The sequence below is a fragment of the Balaenoptera physalus genome (assembly GCF_965194825.1).
Source record: "Balaenoptera physalus genome assembly, chromosome: 7".
NCBI lineage: Eukaryota > Metazoa > Chordata > Mammalia > Artiodactyla > Balaenopteridae > Balaenoptera > Balaenoptera physalus.
Genome location: NC_138886.1, coordinates 17,716,214 through 17,738,311, shown reverse-complemented (window position 1 = coordinate 17,738,311; position 22,098 = coordinate 17,716,214). Strand labels below are relative to the sequence as shown.

General features: G+C 42.8%; 1 protein-coding gene across 3 annotated transcripts in view; it reads right to left on the bottom strand.

Annotated features, from left to right (window-relative positions):
* ASTN2 (astrotactin 2) overlaps positions 1-22,098 on the bottom strand; it is an 897,588-nt gene that overhangs the window by 185,479 nt on the left and 690,011 nt on the right. For all 3 annotated transcript variants that reach the window (XM_082470412.1, XM_082470411.1, XM_082470413.1), the window contains one exon: positions 2,573-2,838. In XM_082470412.1, the coding sequence (XP_082326538.1) occupies positions 2,573-2,838 (266 nt within the window). The remainder of the gene's footprint in view (positions 1-2,572; positions 2,839-22,098) is intronic.

Below are 22,098 nucleotides of genomic sequence, written 5' to 3'. Positions count from 1 at the left end.
GGGCCCGCGAGCCACAACTACTGAGCCCACATGCCTAGAGCCCGTGCTCCACAACAAGAGAAGCCACTGTGATGAGAAGCCCGCATGGTGCAACAGAGAGTAGCCTCCACTGGCTGCAACTAGAGAAAGCCCGCGCACAGCAACAAAGACCAAACGCAGCCAAAAATAAAAAATAAAAATAAATTACAAAAAAAAAAAAAAAAAAGTCCTGTGACTTAGCTAGTATCGAACCACCTCAAAGATGAGGAGTGTGTGGGCCAGAAAGAGCCGTAAATAGGGATATTCATAGCCTCTCTCACCAAACCCTGGAGAGCTACCGACGTGCTGCTTTTTTTTGTCTGCACTGACACGGCACTGGTCAGACAACCCTTGGTATTTACTGGAAGCTTCAACAGCCTCCTCAGGGGTCTCCCTGCTGCCACTCTTAGATTCCACAGTTGACTCTCACCCTGAAACCAGAGGTTTGGAGATGTATACACGTTTGGCTCTCTTGGCTTTTCTGTTGTTGGTCTGGGGACCTCTGATGCAGAGTTAGATGATTTGAGATGCACGGCTCGTGACTCAAGCTCATTGCTGCACCATGCATGGTCAGGCTTTATGTGTTTATCCAGTTAGTATTAGCTGGTTAGCTACTTTTAGCACTTTCATAAAGCCCCACAAATCCAGCACCCAAACATCAGCTAGAAACTTGACTACCATCATGTAACTAATGCTCCCTCGTGCCATTACCCTGCCTCGCTTGACTTAAGATTACCATCATCCTAAATCCTACGTTCATCATTTCCTTGATTCCTTTTTTAAACTCTCTATTGCATCTGTATTTATTTTTAAAAGGCAGTGTATCTGATATGCGTGTATGTGTGTGTGTGTCTGTTTTAACTTAAAATAGAGGGAAGGGTATCATGCTGTATAAACCGTATCTTTGGGATTTCTTGTCTTCATTTAACATTATGTTCATCAATCTCATATTAAGTGTCACTAGTTCATTCATCTTGGCTGTAGTACAGTGTTCCACTGTATGCATATTCGACACCTTATTTAACTGCCCTCCCATTGGTGGTCATTTGGGTTGTTTCCAGAGGGCTCTTTCTGCCACACAAATCTAATCCTATCAGCTTCCTGCTAACCATGTATCTTCAGCATGTCACTGCCCTCCAGATAGTGTCCAAACTCCAGGACCTCGCTTATAGTATCCTAAATAATCAGGTGCTTTCTGTCCCCTCTGGCCTCATATCTGCTCTCCCTCCATCTCTTGGTCTTAGTCATGGGAAATTTCTATAGGTCTTTGTACAGACCATGTTCTTTTCTGCCTCAGGTCTTCTACCTGATGATCCTCGCTCACTTCCTTATTCTCATCCCTGATCTGCCCTCTGTGAAGCCCTATCTGACCACTCACCACGCACTGGCACTTACTCAGCCCAGGAGGATGCTTTGGGAGGGTCATGCAATCCATAGCATCCGACTGGACTTGGTCAGTGGTCTACCAGATTGCCTTCTTTGGAGGCCCAGGGTTGTCCAGAAGTTGTTGCAGAGGGAAGAGTGGGGACCAAGTAGAGATGCTTTATCTGCCTTCTTCCTTACTGAAGGAGTGGCATCACTACTCCTAGTTTTATGGATTGGGGTTCCTGAACATTACATTTGGAAAAAATGTTCCACGCACACAAGTGTGCAAACCAGTGAACTAAATCATTGATACAGTCCTCTCAAGCCCTGACATGCTATAATTGAAAGTCAGAGAGATAGAAAGAGGAAAAAGAGGAGATATAATTTCATGATTAAGCATGTAGGCTCTGGAGCAGACCAACATGGAGCAAATCACTCAACATCTTACATTTCCTCACTTGTAAAGTGGGCACGAGAAAAGGATGAACCATACGGAATTGCCATTTTTATAAATAAAAAAATGGTCAAATGTCAGAAATTCCATATGAATCAACTCAATATTTATAAGTAAATCATAGATCTGGAGGGTAAATTAAATGAGATAACCCAAGTATAGTACAGAGGCAGAGGCTGCTAGGTTTTCACCAAACCCGTAGCTTCTTCTCCCAGGCAAACAGATAGAATACATTTCCCTGTCTTCATCTGCAGACAGGTGTGCCCAGTGGCTGAATTCTAGCTTAGCAGAATAGGAGCTGAAATGATAATTTGCCGTTTTCAGGCGTGGCCCGTTTAAACTTCTCATGTGCAATCTTCCATGTTCTTTCTTCTTCCACAGCAGCCGTGGAAGCATCAGATTAATGGAGCACAAGATGGAACAGGCTGGGACCCTGAACTACTTCTCAGAGTAAAGCCACCCATCAATCAAAAACTTCTACTTAGGACTCTGCACAAACAAGAAATAACCTCAATTGTACTAAGCCATTGAGATTCGAGAATTTGTCAGTTACAGCATCTAGTGTTACCAAGTTATATACGTGCTTACAACATGGTAAGGGATCAATAAATGCCAGCCCTCACCATGCTGTTGATGACGATGATGACAATTCCGATGGACAAAGGGCCCACTAGGGCAGGAGGTGGGAGGGTTGGTTCTTAGATTTGACTTAGTGGCTGTGTCAGGGGACCTCACCTCTTTGGTGCCATTGTCCTGGATGAGAGTGTAAAGTGGTACCACGCGGTTGATTTCCAGGAGCACGGGTGTGGGGCTCAGCTGCTCCTTGCCCGGTCGGCGGCAAAGGTGGCAGGTAGATGGACAGCGGCCTTTCTCCTCACAGCGGATCTCCACACCTGAGATGAGCTGGTCATCAGACAGCATCTGGGCCGTCAGCAGGCCTGAGAGGTAGGTGATGAAGGGCATGGACTTGAGCTCCTTCTTGCTGCCCAACTCCGTGGTCTCTGGAGAAAGAGATATAAGTTCAGTATTGTTCAGTACTGTTCAAAAGGTCGGACTCTTGAACCCATTACGATGTGCTAAGGAGGTAGTCATCCACTGGAAAGGGAACAAAGATGATAGAGTGGTTCCTTCATGATGCTTTGGAAAGAGCACTGACCTGAGGGCTCAGAGACCAGAATCGTGTCTTGTTATACCATTTTTAGTAAATAACCCTTTGCTTTCTCTGGGCCTCACTTTCTTTATATTTAAAGTCAGTAGGTTGGACTAGAGAATTCTTCAAGGACCTCTGTAAGATGTAAATATTCAAGCATATTTTTCCCAATAAGAAATTCTTTTGTTTACTGTTAATTTGTATAAATTCTACCTTTTTTTCAAAAACTTGTTTCAGTCCTATATTTTTCATGCAGTTCCATGTAATGGGTGAGAGACAAGCTTTGGAGTCAAGTCAATTTCAGTTTAAATCTCATTTCTGCTGGATAATAGCTCTGCTGCCTTGGGAAAGCCTTTGAATGTCCAAGAGCCTATAGTGATTAATTCTATAATGTGTGGTTAACAATAACAACTGAAACAGTTATGACTGGTAAATGAGATAGAGGGAGATGGACCTGTCTGGAAAAGGCATTATTTCCCCTTTCTTTCCATGCTCATCTGTTCCCTTATTCAAATTTCTTTTCCTCAGTGTGCTGTCATGTGCATGAATGACGCATGCCCCATTCTGTGCTGTCCCTCTTTATCCCTACAAGTGGCATTTCACACCTCTGTGCCTTTGCTCACCCTGCCCTACGTTTCCCCTCTGCCTCTCCAAATCTTTACCACCCATGAGCACTCCATTCCAATGTGACCCTCTTCAGGAAGTCTTTCCTCCTTTCCCCAGCCCTTCTTCTCTGATAAGTATTTCTGCTTGTAAGACCCTATCTTGTTAAGCTCATTCTCTGTTGACCTCTCCAACCATAAAATCAGTTCAGGGAGACCAGGGGCCGTGTCTCCCACTCCTGTCCCACCAGTATTCAGTGCCTAGCATGGTGCTAGGGATATACTTGAGACTTTATCAAGAGAGAGATTATATAACTGTGAATGGTTAGAACAACATTTATGATCTAGTCTAGAGGCTCCAAAATTCATCTGAGGAATTCTAGGGATCCCAACAGCCATCTCAGCAGCTGGTTGAAGAAGGCAAGAGGGAGACTGAGCAGGCAGGACTCTAAACCTGCATCTCAGCTTCAAATAGAGTGGTTCCACTTGTATCTCTTTTATAGACTGGCCTTCGGTGTAAGATTTCATAAGAAGAAAGGGCTCAAAGCTTGAAAAAGTGATTTGTACAACTCAGAGGGTTCCATTTACATCACGGATGATGTAAATGGTGTCCTCAAAGTTGTGCAATGTACAGGCTGAGTGGCAAAACAAGGTGGTCCTGTACTAAGGGACAAAACTTGGTCCAGATGGCAGTTTCTTCCAAGCCTGGTGAAATCAGGGCAAGCTCCTGCCTCAGTGGAAAACAGGGGCCCTGGGCACCGAGACCTGGGGGAAAGAAGGTTGTCTCCTGTTTTTGCTCTCGGCTTGCAGTGACATGCAGCTGATCTGGAAATAGGCTTGCCAATTAGAAATACAAATAAACGCAGTCTTCATTCATTACTCTCTGGGCCCTCGGGCTTGGGATCTGGGCTCCACCTTTTCTGTCTGGCTGTCAGCAAATACTTATGAGCACAAGATCAAAGGCTCTGGGGGAAGAAGACAAGGCAAATTCCAGCTAACCAATCCTTCAGAGGGATTAAAGAAGGGTAGTTACTAAGATAAACAAAACAAAGCTGTGAAGAAGGCATCTCAGCAGCTGGGGAGACAGAGACAGTCTTATATACAGACATGTCAGAAGAAGATGATGATGATGACTTTTGGAAGTGCAGGCCAGAGGGATAAATTTTGGAGAAGGGGGACTTCCAACTTGGGAGAGAATAACTCTTCAGGGGAGAAGGTCAGGGAAAGTCAGAGCCGCGAGGACATTAGGGAGCAGTTAGCCCACACTGTGACCCAGAGTTCACTAAACTATGGTCTGTGGGTCAAATCCAGCCCTCTGCCTGTTTTTGTAAATAAAGTTTTATTGGAACACAGTCCCTCATTTGTTTATATATTGTGTATGGCTAAAATGCCAGAGTTGAGTAGTTGCAACAAAGACTCTATGGCCCACAAAGCCTAAAATATTTACCATATGACCCTTTACAGAAAAGGTTTGGAAACCTCTGCTCTATAGCCCTTGCTATAGATGGGGAAACTGAGTTTCAGAGAGAGGTTACACAGGAATGTGGCAGTATGATGGATTAGTTAAAGGAAAAACTTTGGAATCAATAGACCATCGATGCACTTGGATTATTAACCTCCAAGGAGAAAAAATAGAGTGGGGCACCTTTTCTCCATAAAATATCTTTTGAAAACTATTGAAAAAGCATACCTTTGAAAAGTCTAATCTGGTAAAACCCTCCCATTTAAAATTAGAGGAAACTGTGTCCCAAAGAAGGAAATTGGCTTTCCAAGGTCACATGATGAGTTAGTGATCCTTTCAGCACATGACCCCAGCCGTCTGTTAACCAATTCATCACTTAAACTAAACTACTCTTGTTATCTCATTTTTTAGAACACAGATGCCCCATCCCTCATAGCACCTTGCCATAATTTAATTGGGAAAAATATGTAACATGGTGCTCGGAGTAAGAATTCCCTTGATCAAACAGACATTCACAGACATTGGGTTAAAGATCTATCTATTTAACAACAAAATGAGCTATTGATCTTTGCTGGTCTGCTTTTGTACAATAAATCCTTTTTTTTTTTTTTTAACAATCCATCGGTTCAAAAAAATGGGGTTAAAAACCCATAGTCTAGGCTGAAAACTGAATTCTAGTAGCAGTATAGAATTCAAGCTGAATTTAAGGGCTTGTTTTGCAAAAGGAGGGCGCTTGGGTATCATCTGGTCCAAACCCACGGCTTAACAAGTGAGGAACCTGAGACCTAAATGGAAAAAGGGATTTACCTCTAAGTCCCATGCATTTATTAACAACGATCCTTTTCATAAAGATTGTGTCATACCTAAGTTATGATCTGGAGGAGAGTTACAGCAGGGAAGACCATTAGCCATTCCATTAATTATTCCTCTGTAGATACTACAATTGCGAAAGCTAATTGCTTCTGAACCAACTTCACTCTGTGGCTAAAGTCATCTTTTCAAAAGGCAAACTCTATATTCTCCTCCTGCTTAAAATTCTTCCATGGCACTTCACTGCTCTTAGGATGAAGACCAAAATCCTTACCATGGCACATAGGTAATATGCGATCTGGACCACCTGTCTGCCTCTGCAGTCTGATCTGTCATCCTGGTCCTCCTGATTCTCCTACTTTCAGCTACACTGGCCTTTATGTTTCTTGGCTACACCCTGTCCTTTCTCTCTCAGTCTTGGCACGTGCTCTTCTCTCTGCACAGAACGCTTTCCCCATCCCACCCTCTGGCCCTGCCTTCTCCTGGCTCTCACTCCCACTCACCCTTCATATCTTAGTTCAGGGGCCAGGTCCTCAGAAATGCCTTCCCTGAACTCCATCCCCATGCCTCCAATCTCTATTAGGGTTTCATACTAAAGATCCTCACAGCATCCTGTTCTACGTATCACCTGTTAATGTCTCCAGACTATAAGATCCATGAGGGCAGAGACAGTGTTAGTTCTGTCGATTGCCATCCACTTTACGTATTACCTGGAACACAGTAGGCTTTCAATAAGATTTTCAATAATATATTTGAATACATGTATATTAACATACCCTGATCACTGTGCCATCTCATCAAAGCATTGATGAGTCTAAGAGCGAAGACTTGTGAATTTCAGGATTGACAATTAATTGATGGCTTGTAATCAAGTGGTAAGCTCTTCTCAAAGTAAAATTAGCTCTCTCAGTTGAAAGGTTGACAGATGAATAGCTGATCAATTTGCCAGTTGCTCTGACCTCCTCTAGGTTCTCACATAGGCCCTTGCCATTGAGGGGATGGGAGAGTTTAGTTAAAACAGGCTGTCTTTAACAGGCCAAGGATAAAGAACATTTTTGAAGAGACTTATCCTCTGTTCACATTTCCCATCCCTCTGAACAATGCTTCCAAAATAGGATCATGTCTGGTTTCAAGCCCAATTCAGTTCCAATGACACTACAACCCATTCATTTGAGAACCTGCCAACTGAACTCTCTTTTTTCTCCTCCCAAATTCCTGCTGGGTATTATTTTGTTGCCACCAGAAAGAAAAAAAAAAAAGCCTCAGTTGAAGTGACAACTCCTTGTTGGGAGGGCAGCCAGGGCTTTTCGGCAGGAGGTGATGGCACCGCTTGCCCTCATCCAGAAAACAAAACAAAGGCATCAGACTAAGGGCTTCTGGGAGAGCCAAAGCTGCGTGAATGTTTGTTCAATATTCGGCAACAGTGCAGGGCGCTGCGTCCCGAGTCAGACAGGCTTGCTTTGGCAATAGGCTTGCACTTGAAGCATTTAAAGGCTCCACAGGGACCAGAGGGGCTCAAATTAGAAACGCTAAGGATGGGGGTGGGGGGAAGAGGGTGAGACTTTTATATCATAAAGAATGGCCTTTATTACAGCAATGGCCTCCCAGGAATTGCTGAAATGGGATCATTTCTTAGGCGGAGTTACTGTCTCCTCTTGGAGGAAAGCAATTGCTCTGAAGCCTGACTCAAGGACCCACAGAAATATCCTTAACAAAGGGAAAGTAGCCAGCTGAAATGGCATCGGCAAGGACTGAACTTCTGCGCTATGCAATCTGAACTTCTCAGCCTGACAGTCAAACTCCAGCCTCATCAGCGTGCCCTTTATAAATAATAGTGCCATCCTGAAAGACTACTTGCAGGGATTAAATAAGGTGCCCGGCCAAGGTTTAGCACTCAATCGATACTAGTTGTTATCGGTGTTGTTGTTGTGATTGTTTTAATTATTGCTGTGCTGTTGTTGTAACAAGATGTTAAAACTGAAATTTCTACTGAGACACCAAGACAGAATAGAATTGAAATCCCAGAGCCAGGCCCCTATACGCAGAATTTACAAAGGAGATGAATCCTGACTAGTTTCATAACTCTAGAAACCTCAGCCAGAGCAAGGAAGTAAAATGAGGTCAGAGAGTAGACGGGAAGGATATAGGAGAGATTTGCTTTGGAGACAGCTATTACCTAACGTTCAGAGTCCCCAGCACCCCAGGTGGGTCACGTAGAGCACGTTACCCTCTAATCCCAAGGTTTGTGACAAGGAGCCTCAAAAGAGTGCCTCCTGGAGAAATTGCTACGTTTTCTCGGCAACGGGGAAGATAGCGGACTAGGGTCATACCCCACCGGCAGACGTTCTAGTGGCCTGTGGCGGCAGAGCAGAAGAGGCAGCATAGGGGTTCGCCCCAAATCCCACAGGTTGCCAGTGGGAAAGATGCTTGAGTATTTCCCCCGGACCAGATGTGGGTCACATAAGAGAAAGAGCTGGGCTGGATCTGTTTTGAGTCTTCCCCAGGAGGAATTATAACAGAGGTTGAGGGGTCCCCACGGTGAGAGTCTCCATAAGGTGAGCAGTCAGAGAAACAGAGGGTGGAGGGGGATCAGCAATAGCCAGCCGCAGAGATGCTACATCGTCTCAGGTCTTGGGAGAAGGCCCCGGCCACAAGGACCGCTGAAAAACCACAGAACGCCCCCCACCCCGCCACGAGAGAGGGTCGGTTTTAAAAACCTGCCAGGACCCGAGAACACAGAGCCAGATACAAGGGTATCAGGGCAAGTATGAGCTTCCTAATCCTTACCATTCCTCCCTCCTGCTTTGACTGTAGAGGGAGAGGAAGAAGAAGAGCAAGGGAGAGAAACAGAACGAAGGCCAACTTTGCCCCACCTCCTAATATCCCCACTGGGGAGGGAGAGGAGATCTGACTTGTCAGATTTAGAGATTTGATTAAAATCTTGGACTAGACATCCTAATTCCTGATGTGAAACTGTGTTATCAATTTAAAATGTCTATAGCACTGTCTGTTCCACAAAAGTTATAATAGATTAGATGTGGCTTGCTAAGATTTTCATCTAGGAGCAGAGGAAGGTTATCCATTGAATATGTTAAAAGGAGTGTGGGAACCAACTATGATATGTACTTTCGAACATGCATATATTCATAAACTATATTTTGATCATTCTCAATTTGTACTATCAACTGAACCGTTTACATCACCATCATCATTATAGTGCTTATCACATTTTAAATTTTAGTTAATGTTAAATTAATATCTGCCTCTCCAACTAAACTGTGAGCTCCATAAGAGCAAGAACTATGACCTTTTTCAATGACTGTGTGCATCCCCAGCACAGAGTTCAATGCCTGATGTCATGCAGACAGTTTGCAGGTGACTATCTGAATAAATAAACAGATGAATGTGTACTCTGATTCTTTTTTTCCTTTAATCCCCTCTATTCCTGTAACCCTTATCAGACTTCAAATCCACTATCTCAATCTTATCACCATAGCTCCAAAGGCAGACAGTCTTAAACCTTACTTTATTAATGTACAAATGACAACTTAGAGAGGTAAAGCAATTTGCCCAAGACCACAGAGCTTATAACTAGTCTAGCTTGTTGCACCTGGTCCCACTACTCCTTTCATTGTCCATATTTCTCGCCGAAAAATTTTCAGCACTAATTCTTACTCCTACACAAGTCATCCCTGTTGTAAACACTTGGGCCTTCCCCGTTCCTGCCACCCCCAGACAACAACCCTAGGCTTCCCCACCCCTTTCCATGGGCTAAGGGATCTCATGGGTAAAAGGCACTTTAAAGGTCAGCTGGTCAGAAATTCCACCTAATGTTTCATTCACCACCAAATGATCCTCCGACTGCTTTTTGGATGCTTCTAATGACACAGAACTCATTACCTTTTTAGGCCTCCAGTTCCATTATGGGGCAGCTCTGTTGAACCTAGACTGGCTTGCCATCTAAAAACTGCAATTCTCATTCTAATCATAAGACCCAGACCCAGAGCTATGCACTTTGTGCTTTTTGGACACCCTATCTGCAGCACTCAAGCCTGCCCCTACTTGGGGTCATGCTAAGATTAACCAACAAACTACAGTTCAGGCAGGTGAACTCCCACCCTCAGGAACTGTGGGGCATTCTTGAGTGCTTTCTGATTAAGGTGTGTATGCCCGAGTGGGGAGTGTGTGTGTGTCTCTGTGTGTGTGTGTGTGTGTGTGTGTGTGTGTGTGTGTGTGTGTGTGTGTGTGTGTGTGTGTGTGTGTGTGTGTGTGCGTGTGGTGTGCACGTTTGAGGAATGGAAGGGGAAGCAACAGTGGAGACTCTAAAAAGAGGACAGGTCTACAAAACTACCAAACCCTAGGACAACAGGTCTCCTGTTCTAACCTGATTTGCAGCTTCTTCCCTAAATACACAAGTAATATGCCAAACTGCAGAAGGGAAGCTATAGGACAGTGACTTGTTTGGGTTTAAATTCCAGCTTTTCCATTTCCAGCTGGATGACCTTGGGCAAGTCATTTAACCTCCCTGAGGCTCCACTTTCTCATCTGTAAAATGTCAACAACGCTAGTACCTAAATCTTGGATTATTTCGAGGATAAATGAGAAACAGAACTCAATGAAGAATTTATAAATTCTAGGGTGTCAGGCGCATCGTCAGAGGTCGTTTGTTCCAGTGCTTGGTCTTCAGCTCAGCATTATTCACTCTTGTGCACGTCTGAATCTGTAAAGCTTCCCTTGTAACCTGCTGGCGCTTTAACCACAGTCAGGAATCTCCTTAAACTATCCACTTCGTACCTGGTGGAACATAGTAGACAAGGGTAGAATTGAAAGCTTAAGTCCAAAGCTATTAAATCAGACTACCTGATTCTGAATTCTGGGTAAGTCACCTCACCTCTTTAATCTTAGTTTTCTCATTTGTAAAATGAGGACACTAATTCCCCATTGAACTGCTCTGAGCATCAAGGGAGAGATGCAGCATCTGTAATCTCATATAGTCCTTGCTATCATCCTACAAAGTAGAAATTGTTGTCTCCGTTTACAGAGGAGGGAACTGAGACTCAGAGTGACAGAGTATAACCTACGAGAGGATACTTGTTTCAAGTGACAGCAGGTCAATCTCTGAGGAAGGTCATATTCTCTGTGGGGCAGGGAGAGGGACCCCTGGATAATGCCCAGTAGCCCAGTAGTGGCTGATGTCTTTTGTTTGCAAATTAGAATTATTTTAATATTTTTAAAAAGCACAAAAATAGCCATGTGGTCCTGCTGTATTATTTGCCCTAAAGTAAGGGGCAGAGTGAAGAATCCCAGTGCAGCTCAGTGGGCCCAAAAGTGGTTCTTCCCACAGACTAAGGCATGCTCAGCCCCCGCCTCCCCCTGACTTACATCGCTCTTGCTGTTCAGGGAGCAGTCAGCATTGCAGTGTAGCATTTACTCCTGCCTCTTGAGACAAGGTAGGCTGTGGCCAGTAACAGGAAGGTGAACGAAAGGCCATGTGTGATCTTCTGCTGCCCTCTAGTGCCTGCTTAAGACAATTGCTCTTGGGAAAAATCTTAGTTCTTTCATGCCAAAGCGTGATTACTGCGGGCAAAGCAACTTGCTAGGCACCGAGGGCAACAAGAAGGAGAGTAAAGGCTTAGCTATGATATAAGGAAGCCTAGCGTGATGACTACAGGGGTTCTGAACAAGCATTACTTAGAAGGCCTACCAGTGCCAGGTTTGGAGCTAGGTATGGGGTGGGGGTGATATTATGAATAATGATTTGTTTCAATCCTACCGGTACTTAAGTGCAGAGATTTGATGGAGTGTATCAGCTAGGAAGGAAAAGCCATAAGAGAAGGAAAGAGGAGAGACGGAGATAAGGCAGAAAGAAGAGATAAACAATGGAGCAGGATCTTAAAGGAAACAGGAAGAGATGAACTCCCAGGTAGCACTGGAAAGGATGTGGTCTGAATGTCAGTCAGATCTGGGTTTGAATTTCAGTTTGATCAAAACCATGCATTTGACCAGAGCTTCTGTGTACAGTTATGCGAGTTGTGTACTGCACGACAGTGACAAGGCAAGGGGGTGAGTGCAGGGCTGAATCCTGTCTCAGCTCCACTGGCCATTCCTGTACCCACGGGGTTGAATCCAAGCAGAGGAGCACCATTTCCTAATTCACGCAAAATGTGACTTATGGGCTAGCTAAGGCCTTGGGTGTGACCATGGACAAGCTACTTCCTCTCTTGGAACCTCTGCTTGTTTATGCATAAAATAAGGCTATTATCACCAATAATAAAAGTTACTGTAAGAATTTAGATAATGTACGCCTGTGCCTCTCCAGAGATTTCCGTTCTTACTATTACTAGTATTATTATAACAACCTCGTTTCATTTTTAAGATGTGGTGGGACAAGTGCTTGAAAAGGGGAGAGGGTAGAAAGGAAATTCACATTTCCTGAGCTTCTATTCTTTGCCAAACACAAGACACTATAAATCTCACTGAATCCTCACAACAGTGCTTTGGACTAGGAATATTACAATTTTTATAACCATATTTTACAACCAAGGAAACAGAGGTTCTGAGAGGTGACACACTGCAGCCAAAGGCCATTAGGCATTCAGGCTTTGACTTCAAAGCCTCTTTTCTGTCTGATGAAGCGCAGAAGCATCATTAATAAGAAGCCTGCTTTCTCTGCCCTGGGATCCCATTCCTCCTCTTTCTTAAAAACTCTACTCAAAACTTATCCCCTTGAGGAAGGATTCCAAAATGAGTTCCTCCTCAATTCCTTCCCCCTCCTTCCAGTAGCTTCTTAGACTAGGGATCAAGGAGGAGATGCCCACAAGGGATCATTCCTAGACAGGATCTAGGGAGCGAGAGGCCTCTGAGATGCTAATGGCCTGCTTGAGATGAAGACTCCCAGATCCTACTTAGACAGGACCTTGAGGCAGCAAAGCAGGCCAACAAGACAAACCAGGCCACCTGGGGCTGGTGAGAGGTTGCCAGGTTCAAACGTCAGGGAGGGTATGAACTTGGGATGGCTCAGTTGGAGGCTTTGGTGCCATCAGAAAAGAAACTGCCACCCTCTGACCACTTTCTTAGGGGTTTTGCTGTCACACTTCTAAGTCTTCATATTCACTGAAATCTTAACAATACTCAGGTTGAAAGGTCACCTTTAAACATGTTGATAGGTGATGCTTTTGGAGAACATGTTCAGGGTGTTACTTCTCCCATTAGCTTCCCTCTTCCCCGTAGCTGTGCTTCTAGGGACAGGAAAAGGGACTAATGAGCCTACCCATCAAAAGATCAAATTAAATGAAAATAGAAATAAAATTAAAATAAAGACTGAGGGACTTCCCTGGTGGCGAAGTGGTTAGGAATCCACCTGCCAATGCAGGGGATACGGGTTCGATCCCTGGTCCGGGAAGATCCCACATGCCGTATAGCAACTAAGCCCGTGTACCACAACTACTGAGCCTGCACTCTAGTGTCCGCGAGCCACAACTACTGAAGCCCAAACGCCTAGAGCCCGTGCTCCGCAACAAGAGAAGCCACCGCAGTGAGAAGCCCACGCACCATGACGAAGAGTAGCCCCTGCTCGCCACAACTAGAGAAAGCCTGCGCACAACAATGCAGACCCAACACAGCCAAAAATAAAAAATTAAATTTAAAAAAAATTTTAAATTAAATGTAAAGCAACTATACTCTAATAAAGATTAAAAAAAAAAAAATTAAAGGATTGAGACCCATATGGGATTCTCTGTCTTATCGCTGAGAAAATCAGTAAAATTAATATTAATAATAGCTATGATTTTACATGCACATATTCCAGGCCAGAGGTACTGTTATTTGTCTTGCATACATTGTCTCGTTTGTTCTGTATAAATCATAACAATGAGAGTCTGGTTGCATTATCGTATTTTAAAGTTGAGGAAATGGAAGCTCAGAGAGGTGAAATCAGGGAGAATTAGACTTCTAATTTGACTTATCCTACTTTTAAACACGTTCCCACTATCTTAAACTGCCTCCACTATGTTATGTTGCTGGAGATTCAGGTTATAAATTCTGAAAATCAAATGTACAATTTCTGTTGCTCCTGCCCATTACATCATAGTGATAAACAGCATGACCCTTAAATAATAATTTATGGACAATAAATAGAGAATTAGTTAAAAGACTAGGCTGCATCCACACAGTGGAGTCTATATTCTTAACAGGAATTGGGACAATCTTTATATGTGATATGGAGTAATCATAATACGTTTTATTAAATGGAAAATACAGAACAGTATTTATAGTGCTTTCTTTTGTATAAGAAAGAAGAGGGAGTATAGACACATACATACAAAAAGATGTAATCATATTATATCTATCTATATCATATCTACCTATATGTAAAGAGTTAGATATAATATGTATAATACCTATTAAGAAACACTGAAACAATTAACCAAAACTAATAAAAATGGTTACCTACTGGGGGATTGAGCAGATAGGGTCAAGAGAACAAAACTTGAAGCCAGAATTTTTTTTTTTTTTTTTTTTATTGAATGCAAACTAAGACCACTTGACTGTTACTGAAATGAATAGCCCAGTTTGCTTTTTTTTTTCTTTTTTTTTTTTTTAAAGAAATTCACGTTCTTTTATTTATTTATTTATTTATTTATGACTGTGTTGAGTCTTCGTTTCTGTGCGAGGGCTTTCTCTAGTTGCGGCAAGTGGGGACCACTTTTCATCGCGGTGCGCGGGCCTCTCACCATCGCGGCCTCTCTTGTTGCGGAGCACAGGCTCCAGACGCGCAGGCTCAGTAATTGTGGCTCACGGGCCCAGTTGCTCCGTGGCATGTGGGATCTTCCCAGACCAGGGCTCGAATCCGTGTGCCCTGCATTGGCAGGCAGATTCTCAACCACTGCGCCACCAGGGAAGCCCCCAGAATTTTTTTAGTGAATCTTGCTTTATAAGTTTTAGCTTTGGAACCACATCAAATTTTTACAGAATATTTTTTAATCAAAAAAGAAAGACAGGGAATTCCCTGGTGGCACAGTGGTTAAGAATCCACCTGGCAATGCAGGGGACACGGGTTCGAGCCCTGGTCCGGGAAGATCCCACATGCCGTGGAGCAGCTAAGCCCGTGCGCCATGACTACTGAGCCTGCGCTCTAGAGCCCGCATGACACAACTACTGAGCCCGCGAGCCACAACTACTGAAGCCCACATGCGTAGAGCCTGTGCCCCGCAACAAGAGAAGCCACCGCAATGAGAAGCCCACGCACCGCAACGAAGAGTAGCCCCCGTTCGCCGCAACTAGAGAAAGCCTGCGCACAGCAACGAAGACCCAACGCAGCCAAAAAATAAATCATTTTTTTAAAAAAAGAAAGACAATACAATCTCTACAAATTATATGCAAACTTTAAATGTATATATCCAGCTATATATCAAAGTGTTGGCATAACTACACAGAGAAAATAATTATGTTGAAAGGCTTTAAAATGCAGTATTTTGATTTTACATGCTTAGGGAGAAACAGTCCAAAGAAAAAAAATGTTCTGCAAATAAATCTTAAACTAGATTTAATGGACTTACTGCTAGTTGTAATACTGGTATTGCTGTTTTGAAACTATTGTGTGTACACTGTGGGCTATAGCTGACAAGCCACCATGTTACCGTCATTAGGAACTAAGATCATTCCTGAATTGTTTATCTCTTATGTTTATAAAGTCAAAGAAGAAAAATTCTGTACCTTGAAATTTCTATTGGAAATCATATACACTAATGATCTGCTTTTCTCTTTAAAAAAAAATAAGCATTTCATAGCTCTGGCCACTGAAAAAGCCTAGAAGTAATGGTAACCTAACAGCAATAAATACCCTTAACACCTATACTCTTGTTTTTAAATATCATCTTCCCCTAAAAGGAACAAAAGATTCTTGGAAAAATTCCTTATTCCAAGTCTGGGATAGGTATGGTACAAGCTGAGCCTGGGAAGTCTTGCTGCGCCCAAAAGCGAGATAGCTGCCAAAGACCAATGTGGTCATTTCAAAAGGACAGGGAGACCAGTTTAGAGGGGCTCACACTGGCCTAACATTGAACAAAGTGAACAATTACTGTGATTGATTAAAATAGACCAGATAAACAAATTTCCTATAATTCATAACATTCCTCAAATCAAACCCAAAACCAAAGCCAAAGCCAAAACTCAAACTGGAAAAAAACAAACAAACAAAAGCTCATTGCTCATCACTGGGGATGGCTAAGAGACCAGCTCATTATTCTGAAAACTGGTAAAAGAATCAAGTAGTAGTCAAGATTTTATCACGAACTGGATTTCAGGGTAACCACAATTTACTTTATGGAAATACTGCATTTAATACAGGCAGGAAGGATGACAGAAAATTACCATTTTGTAATCTCTAATAAAATAATAGATATAGACAGCTATCATTGATGAATGCTAAAACCATTAGTAGAAAGGCTGACGGGAGATATTCTAATGAATGGATCAGACTCGCTGCACCTGAACCTGCTGATCAACTTTAACTTCACTAAAAGTAAAAATCAGACATTAAGTGCCTTTGATATATGCCATAGGAAGTACATGGGACAGCCTGTATACTTCAGCCAGGGCTTCTTAAGCCCATGGATAGAATTCAATGGTCTATAAATTTGTATCTGGGAAAAAAAATACATCTTTATTTTCAGTATCCTCTAAATGCAATTTAGAACATATAATGCAATTTTATGCATTATAAATAACTGTATATCAATTTTTTTAAAAAGCAATAATATTTGCCTACTCTGGGAAAACTTAATTAGAATAATGGATAGCAGTGACATGAAGAGAATATGTGGGTAAAGGTGGTGAGGCCTGTTGGGGAAAGGAGACTGTCTCTTAGTCTGCTGCCCTCCAGTCCTAAAAGATCTCAACTGGGAATTCCCTGGCGGTCCAGCGGTTAGGACTCCATGCTTTCACTGTCGAGGGCCTGGGTTCAATCCCTGGTCCAGGAACTAAGATCCCACAAGGTACGTGGTGTGGGCAAAACAACAACAACAAAAAAACACCGATGGATGGACAGGGTAATGGTAGCCACGATAAAGAGAAAGCTGCTGAAATCCTGGAGCCAAGAGGGCAGGAGATCTGGACTGGGGTTGATATGTGGGGCTTAGGAGAAATGAAGCACATGGCCAAGCTTCCAGTAGCCTCACTTCGCATTGAGTTGAGTTGAGGTTGGTGCCACTGCACAGGGAATGTTCTCTGAGCAAGCCTTCAATGCCACTAACGTTTACCGAGTCTCTGCTCAGTCACTGTCTGATTACCGCTGACCTTTTGTAACCAGGCAGGATCCTATAGGGCCTTCCCAGAACTGACACCACTCCATCCCCACCCCACCATGTCCTCCACCTGCCTCTTATCTGTATAAAAATTTTTAGCCTCCTAAGGCCTTCTCCAAGTTCCAAAGAGTAAATTTAATCAGAGAAGTGAGAAAACGCAGAAAGGAAAACAGCCAAGCAAGACAAAATAATAATAATTTAGCCATTAAACAAAGTCCAGTACTTTTAGTTCCTCCTCAAGGTCTACAGATAATATTCTGAGCCGTATCCTTTGAGCTGTTCTGCAGACACTAAAACCCCCACCAGGTGGAACAAGTTAACGATATGCTGCCCAGAAGCACAGAGACCCCAGGTGGGTTGGAACCAGAAGGCTGATGATGTTGACTCCCGATTACCTCACCAGCAACCAATTAGAAAACTGTCCACAAGCTGATCACACACCCGATAGCTCCCTCTTTCACCCTTTCTTTAAAAACCTTTCCCTGAAACGCACTGGGGAGTTTGGGCCTTCTGAGCACTAACTACCTGGACCCTTTGCTTGGTGCCCTGAAATAAACGCTGCACTTTGCTTCACCACAACCCAGCGTCAGTAGATTGGCTTTACTGCCTGTGGTCAAGCGGACCCAAGTTGGGTTCGGTAACACTTTGACTATCCACACTAGTTCAAACCACTACAAACTGGATCTGGCCAATGCACGTAAATGTGATGATATTGAAATAAAAATTCAAAATCCTAAACCAGCTGTTTCCATATCAGCACAAGGAAATAAATCAAACAAAAGAAAGCACAAAGGACATTTATGCAGTTTTTTTTGTGATGGTTAAATGTTTAAAGATGAGCTTTCAACTTGACAAATTCTTATAGCCAGTTTGACAACCATAAAGGCCAGAAAAATATGATTTCAAACATTTTTCCATAAAGTAAATAAAAGATAAAACCTTATATTTATTTAAAAAAAAATGTTGGAGACCCAGCATGGTCACAAGTATGCATGAACAGACTAAAAGGAAACTTGGTAAGTATTTACATAAATATAATCAATATAATGGTTACATTAGGTGATGGATAAAGTTGACTTTAAAAAATTCTCTTTTATGCTGTAAATTTAAATAGAATTCAAACATTTACTGAGCACTTACTAAGTATCAAGTATAGGCTAGGTTGAGAAACCCACAGGGATTGAGTATGACATACAGAGATTGGAGTCAGAGTTTCAACAGAAAGTAGACAAATGACAGACAGACAGATGTAAGATAAGATATCTATGTAAGATGTACGTAGATATGTACACAAGCAGCATGAAAGACCAAGGGAGGGAGAAGAGAAAGGAGGGAGGAAGTGGGGAGAGGGAGAGGGGGAAGGTGGGTGGGAGGGATGGAGCCTCGAAACCAGCTTGTGATGATCTTACCTCCTGATACACACTGTCTGTTATAATCTCTTCCACTTGAGTCACTTGCTTTTAACCAACAGACAAAAGGCTGTGACCTCTCTCTTGCTGGTTTTGCTGAAACAAGCTGTCCTGGAATAGCTCCTGTGGCAAGGACCTGAGGGCAGTTTCCAGCCAAAAGCCAGCAAGGAAATGAAGCCTTCAGTCCGACAGCCCTTTAAGAACTGAAACCTGCCAACAACGACCTAAGTGATCTTGGAAACCGCTCCTTCCTGAAACTTTCAGGGGAGACCCCAGCCCTGGCCAATAACTTGATTGCAGCCTCTTGAGAGACCATGAAGTAGAAGATCTAGCTAAGGTGTGCTCAGATTCCTGACTCACAGAACCTGTGAGATAAGAAATGCGTGTTGTTTCAAAGCACAAAGTTTGGGGGTAATTTGTTATTCTGTGATAGATAAGTAATACAGATAGACAGATATAATTTTCCATTATTTCATGGAAATGCTAGCAGTTATAAATCTCCAGACTCAGACAAATTTGGTTAGGATGCATTCGAGTTTTAACTCCTTAGATTTTCTATCCTATTTTCCATAAACAAGACCTTTATCTTTCTCCTCACAATTCAGCTGCTAATATGAGAAGGAAAAGAGAACATTTTGTCAAAATAATAATAATAATGACACTAATAGCTATCATTCATAGAGCACTTTTCCAGGAAGTCCTCTAAAAACAACATCTATTAAATCATCTAAAATTTACAACATTACTATGAGGTAGATAACTACTATTATTCCCATTTTGCAGGGGTGGAAAGTGAAGTACAGAAAGGCTAATTAAGCTGTCCAAGGTTACACAGCTTGTCAGCTGCAACAAGTTACTAAGCATTACTTCGAATCATCTTCTAATCTATTCCCCAAACCTTCCAGGTGGGTGGAACTGGGGTTCCAACCCAGGTTTGTCTGACTCTGAAGCCCTCTACCACACAATGGTGGACTTAATAAGCAAACTTAATAATAATAAATGCAATGCAATGGACATTACTGCATGTTAGGCAATATCCTAATATGTAAGTGCTTAACACCCATATCTTATTCTGCTCCCAACGATGTTGTGAATTAGCTGTTGTTATCACCATTTTAAAGGGAATGAAAGAGAGGTTAAACTACAGATCTTATTTGTAAAGGGAGAAAACAATGCTTAGCTGATAGGGGGACGTTATCAGTTGAACTGTGTCCCCCAAAAGATATGCTGAAATCCTAACCCCCAGTATGTCAGTATGTGACTCTATTTAAAAATAGGGTCGTTGCAGATGCAATTAGTTAAGATGAAGTCATACTGGAATTTTAATTGGGTAACATAGAGGTCATAATCTAATAGGACCAGTGTCCTTAAAAGAAGACACGGGTATGGACGCAAAATGTTGCCTGCCATATCAGGAGACAAAGAATGTTGCAGCCATCAAGCCAGCAGCCACTGAAGAAACCCCCACCTGTGCACCCTGAGGGTATTCAGGATGGAGAAAAGCAAGATACTGGCCCCAGATAGTTAAGGTGCATATCAAAGGAATGATTTCAATCAGCCCAGACTCTTGCATCTTCTCATAAATAAAAAAAGCACTAAATTCATTAACTTGAAAAGTCTGGTTTTCTTTAACTAACAGTAATCTTTTGATGTTCAGATTACCTGGTTTTGGTTGCAAAACTCCTACATATCCTGGCTCCTCCCTTACCTCTTGGGAGCAGTCCCATAGAGCTATCTGAGAGGCTGTCTTCTGGGCTTAAGTCCCCAGATTGTCCGCCAAATAAAATATAATTCTCAACTTTTAGGTTATGCATTTTTTTCAGTCAACACAGACACACAAAGAGAGGAGAATGCCATGGAAAGACAGAGACATACAGGGAGAAAATGACCATGTGAAGCCGAAGGCAGAGATTGGAGTTATGCTACCATAAACCAAGGAACACCTGGGGCCACCCGAAGCTGGAAGAAGGAAGGATCCTCCCTAGAGACTTCACAGAAAGCCTTGCCCCACTGCCACCTTGATTTCAGACTTCTAGCCTCCAGAACTGTGAGGGAATAAATTTCTGTTTTAAAACACCCAGTCTGTGACACTTTGTTACAACAGCCCAAGAGAACTGATACAGGTGGTTTAAATGTTAAATGAAAAAAAAAAAAAAAAGTTATGGTAAAATGCTGAATAAAGAATAAAGTACTCCACAAAGAGTATTTTTTAAATGTCTCTGTCTATGAGGAAAACTAATAATGTGTCAAGGGTATGCAAAGCCACAGGATTAAAATAAGTGCATTTTCCCAGGGTGTTTATTTTACTCTGAGATTTTTGTGGGAAGCATGGTAATTAATTTAACTGGTAAGTAATTTAAACATTTTTTAAGGCAAACAGATTTTTTTTTTAAGAGAAAAGAAACGGTTTGTAGTTGTTGTTGTTTTTTGAAAGCATGATTGGACAATATCCCCAGACTGTCAGGAGTACCATTAGCTCCTCCCTATGATAGGGGAAAGGTCAGTAAAAAAATATGATGAGTCCTGAATTGAGACTTTGGGCTTGTAACTGTGGTTTTCATCAGAGTGCTAACTCCCCACCTTGTCTAAGAAGGGGGTATAAGTGAGGTCTCAAGGCTGGGAATAAACAGTTTGACAGTAACTCTCGCATCTCCCCCACTGGCAACACAGTGGTTGGTAGAAGAACCCCAGGCCTCTGTCCAGAGAGGCTCCTTGCCATTCCGGTGAAACAGGTTGCACTAAGTCTCCAACATGGCTGAAACCCAGGGCAGAGGGCAGTCCCTCCTTTTCGCTGGTAATGCTGCTCAGAACAGATCATCTGAGGGTCTTTGCCTTGACAGGATCATGATCTGTGGTCATAATGACAGGCACCATTTGCCTCATTTTCCTTGAATTCCTAAATATCATCTCCTCTTTTGAGACTTAAAAACAAACCTTACTTAATAAAGTTATCAATAGAAAGATAGCTGGTGTCGTAAAATGTGGGTAGTCTTTGGACGGCGGTTTGGAGCATGTCATGAGCCTAACTGGCCTGGATTTGTACTCCAGCCCTGCCACTTCCCAGAAGGTGACTGTAGGCAAGCCATTTAATCTTGCTGAGCCTCGGTTGCCTCTTTTGTAAGATAAAGCTACTGATGCCTACTTGAATCATTGCTGAAAAGATTAATTGTGACATAGGACAGTATCTGTGGAGTGTCTGGTATATTGGTGGCGTTCAAAAAATGGTCCGCTCTTATTCGATTGACCCCACTGAGTCATTCCGCAGCTGGACTAACTCTAGGTCAGACAGGGGATGTGATTTGCCTAAGGTCACATTTCTGAGTCTGACTCACTCAGCAACTTCTGCGTGCTGGGCACAATGCTAACAGATATGACAACCAGCAGGCAGTGTCCTTCAGGGAGTTCACGGCCCACTAGTGACAACTGCAGGGAAGTGGGTAATTAAAGTCCAGCCTGGTATATGCTTTGTGAGAAATCATCAAATTGCAAGTACCTGCTGGGCAGGCAGTGAGCATACCCTTCATT